Source organism: Homalodisca vitripennis, chromosome 4, assembly GCF_021130785.1.
Source record: "Homalodisca vitripennis isolate AUS2020 chromosome 4, UT_GWSS_2.1, whole genome shotgun sequence".
NCBI lineage: Eukaryota > Metazoa > Arthropoda > Insecta > Hemiptera > Cicadellidae > Homalodisca > Homalodisca vitripennis.
The window spans coordinates 196,803,315-196,810,619 of record NC_060210.1 but is presented as its reverse complement, the minus strand read 5'-3'; the positions used below and the strand labels follow the sequence as shown (position 1 = coordinate 196,810,619).

Below are 7,305 nucleotides of genomic sequence, written 5' to 3'. Positions count from 1 at the left end.
GCCTTAAGTTGTTGTAATACATTTAATTATAATTAAAAAAGTCATGTCTACGTATCTAACACTCTAAGAGTAGCTGTATATAATTATTAGTAATACAATAAAAAATAATTATAAAAGGTAGAAGTAAATGCATATAATTATTGCGTTCTACTCTTAATTTTCTAAAAATAACCGAACTTCCTTGTCAATGATAAAAAAAAACAATACCCAAGATTGTTATACACCTATCTCACATGTGTATAAGGTTCGCAAGACAATATGTCGGGTAATATGCTGAGATTGCATGCAAATTTTAAGTCAACCAGACAACCGGATACACAGACAACCTTGCAGCCATTTTTACATCCACCGGCAGACAAAAAAATAATTGTACTGAGTGATGGGTTGAACCCAAACCAGTGGCGAAACATGTACCATCATAGTTCTTTACTGTGTAGAAATGAAGTTTCGTGCAAAATTTAAAATTACATATGACATTTTCTCGATGTTTCTTGTAGATAGTTGTTCTACATAATATGTATGATACTATGTTACATGTTAAAATGTCATGTGATTTAGTTATTTTTGGACTTTCCTCCTCCAACTATGTGTACCTATGAGATCAACGTAATCAAGTTCACTAACGTTCATCATTAAACTTCATGTAAAGTTACAAGTTTATAAGTCAGGTCGTCCTTTAAATATCGTGCGAACTAAAAAACAAATAGAAAAAAGTTCTTCCGTCTCCTCGAGTGATAAAATTCGCTAACGCAGAGGTAATACAAGTATTTACCATAAAATAATATACTATTGTGAGGTGTTTCGGTGAAATCGCTTTTTATATCGTCTGCCCTGATAGTTGCAGTCGTGCTGGGTTCTATTCCAGGGTTGTGATATCGACTTATAGCTAATTCTATCTTACCCGCGCCCTCACCGTACGCTGGTAGAGATCGATATCATACACAAGGTTAAACGTGAGTGAACAGAAAATCTCAGACTCGTTCAGAGCGAATTCAGTTATTCGCACTCTTCAATAGAACGATATCATCACAGTTTTCTGTTCTATGTTTCGCGATTTTACGTGGATAAATGTTGATTAGAGCTGTCAATGCCCCGTTCTAGAATGCGACGTTTAGAAATAAATCCTATTGTAACGACGACTATTTGACAATTATTTGTGCGTGAGAAAAACAGATTTTTAATATCGGTGGTCCGCGAGATCTTTATTCCACAGCCGTTGGCTCAAACCGGTCTCAGTATCGTCTGCTCGTTTCTTCTTCCTTCAGTGTGTTGTTGTGCTGTGTTAAGCTGAGGTTATGTTTTGACTTTATAGTATCAAAATAAAATATTAAATATATTAAACCAACAGATTCCTTCTCTATACTAACAAGACTAACGTTAACGTATAAGTTTATAAGTTAAGCTGGAAGCAAAATGTCTAAGGGAAGTCTTGTGTTATATCTCTCTCCTGTGAAGCAGCTAAATCCCTTCAAGCAAATATATTTAGGTTATTTAATACAAGTATCCTTGTTCAGCAATAATACAGGTATTTCGTGTGTACTATTTTCCTCTTTAAGCCCTTAGTATCAAATATGCTAATATTAACAAGCATTAAAAGTTTGTTATAGCCTACAACCTAACATTCACTTTGAAACATACTCTTCGAAGTAGGAAGTAAAGCTTATGCGATTTACAGGGCACCAAACAAATATTATTTAGAAACCGGGCTGAGAATTCAGAGGTTTATTAAGCCAATGAATAATATATCTGTAAACAAGGCTGTTACCTAGATAGCCTAAATTAAGGGGACCAGGTAGTGGCAATCTCGCCCATGTTAAATTTACCTTTTTTAGGTACACTTTTCTCAAAAACTAAAAGAGATATTGCAATGAAACTTTCACACTATTTTGTTTGTTGCTCTGTTAACAATAATAAGGATTTTCAAACATATATTTTTTACAACTTTTTTTTTATTGATTTTTGAATTTTAAAACATTTTTTAATCATTTTTTTTGCATAAAAGTGTTATATTTTTTTATTTTTTATTTTCATGTAATAATACATCTTATTATTGTTTATTGTGATAATACAAAGAATGTGTGCAAGTTTGGTCAAATTTGGTTCAATAGTTTGCAAAATAATGGTACCAAATGACAAAAAAACAAACTTTCGGAAAACCAACATTTAATTTTACTCTGCCCTAAAACTAACAAATGTGTATAGGCCTACCTACTTGAACATAATTAGTGTGCACCATAGCCATAGGCTGGGTCATCTGGGTCTTTCTCATTCTCAAGTATTCTACGTTTTACTGTTTTTCTGACTTCTTTTGCTTTTTTTCTATATCTTTCATGGCTTTTTCAGCTTCAAATATGCGGAGTTCATCTTGTCGCTTGAGTCCTACAACACAATTAGTTCCTGCTTGGCCACATAACTTATCAAGAACTTTTATCTTCCCAAGAGCTCCATCATTGTAACACAATATTGCATCTTGCACTCCAATTGTCAAAGTGGAAAGTCCAACAAAATTGTTTTTAGAAATCCTTGTCCAAATCATATTATTGAAGGACTCGTTTTGGTTTTGTGTCTTTCCGTGAACACATTTTTTTAATAAATTTGGGTCTGCTAAGTCTTTATATATTGGTTTTATGTGCTCCATCACAGCAATTGGTAAATTGCTAGTGGGTGTAGGGGAAACAAATGGGAAATCCTACTGATATGTGTATCAGCTCAGTGCGTTCCCGCACAAAAAAATTAAAATTAATATGAATTAGTGCTTAGATTTGCATATATTTGGTATCAAATTGTTCAGAAAAAGATTGGCAACAATAATAAATAATAATAAAAAAATTTTTAAAATTAAAATATTTCACTACCTGGTTCCCTTAAGTTCCCAGCCTATCCTGGCGTTGATCAATAACTTTGAGCTTAGGCTATTAGGCCTACACGACTTAAATTAAGCAAAATATATTATCATGAGCTATAGAAAGGCTTATATATGCTATATCTAGTAGATTGACCAAGTACATACACCTAACTTATCTTATGCACCAAACTATTAACTTTTAAGAATAGGATAGCAAACCTATACAGCTTATAGGATGCAAAATATGCGTTTGCAAACTAGGACAGGTAGTGAAAGGTAATAGAACCTATATTTAATAGATACTCTACTGTCACTAGACGAGATAGCCTATAAGCTGGTCTTAACCTATCCTACGCACCGAATTATTAATTTTAGGAATAGGATAACAAGCCTACGCGGCTTATAGGATGCAAAATACACGTTTGCAAACTAGGACAGGTAGTGAAAGGTAATAGAACCTATATTTGATAGATACACTACTGTCACCAAACGGGATAACCTATAAGCTGCTGTTAACCTATCCTACGCACCGAATTATCAATTTTAGGAATAGGATAACAAGCCTACGCGGCTTATAGGATGCAAAATACACGTTTGCAAACTAGGACAGGTAGTGAAAGGTAATAGAACCTATATTTGATAGATACACTACTGTCACCAAACGAGATAACCTATAAGCTGCTGTTAACCTATCCTACGCACCGAATTATTAATTTTAGGAATAGGATAACAAGCCTACGCGGCTTATAGGATGCAAAAATACACGTTTGCAGACTAGGACAGGCAGTGAAACGTAATAGAACCTATATTTGATAGATACACTACTGTCACCAAACGAGATAACCTATAAGCTGCTGTTAACCTATCCTACGCACCGAATTATTAATTTTAGGAATAGGATAACAAGCCTACGCGGCTTATAGGATGCAAAATACACGTTTGCAAACTAGGACAGGTAGTGAAAGGTAATAGAACCTATATTTGATAGATACACTACTGTCACCAAACGAGATAACCTATAAGCTGCTGTTAACCTATCCTACGCACCGAATTATTAATTTTAGGAATAGGATAACAAGCCTACGCGGCTTATAGGATGCAAAATACACGTTTGCAAACTAGGACAGGTAGTGAAAGGTAATAGAACCTATATTTGATAGATACACTACTGTCACCAAACAGGATAACCTATAAGCTGTTGTTAACCTATCCTACGCACCGAATTACTAATTTTAGGAATAGGATAACAAGCCTACGCGGCTTATAGGATGCAAAATACACGTTTGCAAACTAGGACAGGTAGTGAAAGGTAATGGAATCTATAATTAATAGATACACTACTGTCACCAAACGGGATAACCTATAAGCTGCTGTTAACCTATCCTACGCACCGAATTACTAATTTTAGGAATAGGATAACAAGCCTACACGGCTTATAGGATGCAAAATACACGTTTGCAAACTAGGACAGGTAGTGAAAGGTAATAGAACCTATATTTGATAGATACACTACTGTCACCAAACGAGATAACCTATAAGCTGCTGTTAACCTATCCTACGCACCGAATTATTAATTTTAGGAATAGGATAACAAGCCTACGCGGCTTATAGGATGCAAAATACACGTTTGCAAACTAGGACAGGTAGTGAAAGGTAATAGAACCTATATTTGATAGATACACTACTGTCACCAAACGGGATAACCTATAAGCTGCTGTTAACCTATCCTACGCACCGAATTACTAATTTTAGGAATAGGATAACAAGCCTACGCGGCTTATAGGATGCAAAATACACGTTTGCAAACTAGGACAGGTAGTGAAAGGTAATGGAATCTATAATTAATAGATACACTACTGTCACTAAACGAAATAACCTATACTACGCACCGAATTATTAGTTTTTTTAGATTCCGTAGAATTCAAGGTTAACGAATCAACACTAGTTTTTATATTCAATATTCGTACTGTTTTTAAATTCCCTTAATGATTACAATTCGGGGTGACTCACCAAAAGACGATATATGCCGACTGCGTATTCTCTCGTACAGGGCTCTCGTATTCCTCGACTCGACTTCAGACTTCATAAACCGACGTCCGCAAGCGAAAACTCTTCTCCTCGAATAGGCTTCACTCCACGACGTTAGCAAGCAAAAACTCTCTGTCCCTTGTCGGATCGGCTGTATAAGTAGGCCGCCAGCCGGTCATGCGCAGAGACGCGTTTTCGTCAGTCGTCGCCAGACGCTGCAGCGGTCACATCGGAGCTCCGGCTAACTGCACTGCCCCGAGTAGAGAGGTTCCCTAACCTCAAATCGACTCCTTCTAATGGAATGACGACGACGACTATCGACGAAAAAAAATAAATCGACACACCTACTTGTCAAAATAAACGTTTTCTCATTTAAGAAAAAAAAACGGGGTATAAAATTGAACCCTTACACCCCCCACTTACTTCGTGGAGAAAATAAAAACTAAAAAAAAAGACTCTGAAGTCGGATTAACAAATCAAAATAAACTTACTTTTCACAAAAATTCAACATAAAAGAAATAAGGTAAACTAAAAGTGTACACTTCGTTTTCGAATTAATAAATTCCCCTACGCCCCTACGTAGGAGAAAACAAAATAAAAATTCTTCTTAAACTGCCCTCTCTTTCCATTATTTTTTCTTTGGGAAGACTGGAAGGCCCAATTTCCGGACATTTATCCTCTTCCACTCGTTCGTCCCCGGTATCTGGACCTTCATGGTACGGCGTTTGCCACGGGTCCTCTTTGGTTTGGTGCCGTGAGGACGCTCTGGAGGGTCGCCCATCCTTTCCTGCGTTGCCGTCTCCTCTGGCTGGGATTTCACCGACGGGGCTACTCGAAGGAATTCCTCTTCCTCGGGGTCCGGGATCACTTCAATTGAGCTGCCCATGCTCCACCCGGGCGACAAAGAGAGGACGTCACCCTCGTCCATAGGTGACAGTCTGGCCAGCTCTAGTAGTGTGGGTTTGGGAGCCATACACTTGTCAACCTCCATGTGTCCCGAGGACGTTCCCGCGGCACCTTCCGGTGGGTTTATCGCGTCCACCTCCTCCTGCAGGACACCGATCTCTTCTGGTGTTTCGTCCTCGGCCGGAAGTATAAGTGACCACTTCGTTGGGTCAGTTAGCTGGTCTAACTCTTTGGCCAGATCTTCGAAAGACCAGTCCGGTTCCTCCCCGGAAACAATTCCGGCTGGCTGCTCTTGTTCTCGGTCACCGAATCCTCCCGAAGTTCTTTCGCCATCTGCCGCCTGAACTCTCGGCCATCTACTCGCAATTCCTTAGCCTCCCGTCCCCCGCAGATGGCTCCGGCGATAGCGCAGAGGAAAACCCCGCAGTCCACAAGGTTGTCCTGTGAAGGACAACTCCGCTCACCGTAGAGGCACCAACTCCGGGCCTCGGTCTTGGCCCTCATCTCCTCCTTCTTCAGGTATTCGCGCAGAAGATCCATCGCCGGCTTGTGGTTTCTTCCTTTTAGGTAGTCGTATGCGCTGATGGTTTCCTTCCGTGGCTCTACTACGAGAAGCCACCAGTGGCCGACGTCCGCCAACTCCTCATGTACGGGGACGAGGATTTTCTCATAATCCCACAAGTCCTGGTCGCGATGGTGACCCCGCGCTCGCTCGTGGCCGGATCTCTTCAGCACCGTGAAGAAGTAGGAGTCCAGTGCGAGGACATTTGGCAGGTTATGATCCATCGCATTCCGTCTCTCCAGAAGCCGCAGATACGCCGAAATTACCTCGCCGTTTAGCAGCTGTCCAGGAAAAAGCCGCTCTGAATCGCATGGCAGCAAACGGACCTGTTTCCTTACGACTCGTGCCATCTTCCTTATCTGTCAAACTGTGGAACAAAAACCCAGACACACAAGCCAAGCTCTAGACTACCGTGCAAAGCCACAAGGTAACCACTCAAGCACACAAAAACTACAAATGCAAATAGCAGGGGATAGTGCAGTTAGCGTGCAACCTGCAACCCAAAGCAAGAGTTCAACACATGCAGGAATCACAAAACTAAACTAGACATCCTTATCTATAACGTGCGAAGTTACAGCCTACTACTTACCCAGTAGGAGCTGCAACATCCGGCTTATTCAGCCAGATAGACGTGTTCCCTTAGTCGACATACTTTTTTAAGTCTTTGACGTGAGCTCGTAGCACATTCTTTTTTCGACCACAGAGGCTATAGATGTTTGATCCGAACCTTTCTACAATTGTATAAGGCCCGTCGTATTTTGCCGCTAGCTTCGAGGCGAAAGAGTCAATCGCCGACGAGAGATGGTGTTGTTTCAGCCACACCAACTCCCCAACCCGGAAATTTTGCTCTCTCCGCCTTAGGTTGTAATATTTTGCTTGAGATCGACTCGCTCTTTCTAAATTCGAATGGCATTGCTTGTACAGTTTCGCGAAAGCTTCTAATCTTTTCCGGTTCGTATCTGTC

General features: G+C 39.8%; 1 protein-coding gene across 1 annotated transcript; it reads right to left on the bottom strand.

The window, feature by feature from the left end:
* Positions 1 to 6,001: 6,001 nt before the first annotated feature.
* On the bottom strand, positions 6,002 to 6,691 carry LOC124361355 (sentrin-specific protease 1-like). Its single transcript, XM_046815404.1, has one exon. It carries the CDS (start codon positions 6,689 to 6,691, stop codon positions 6,002 to 6,004), a length of 690 nt encoding a protein of 229 aa, XP_046671360.1.
* Between the last annotated feature and the right edge of the window lie 614 nt (positions 6,692 to 7,305).

What these genes read in the sequence shown, in the direction of transcription:
- LOC124361355 (XM_046815404.1), bottom strand. Translation starts at nt 6,691, where the DNA reads ATGGCACGAGTCGTAAGGAAACAGGTCCGTTTGCTGCCATGCGATTCA.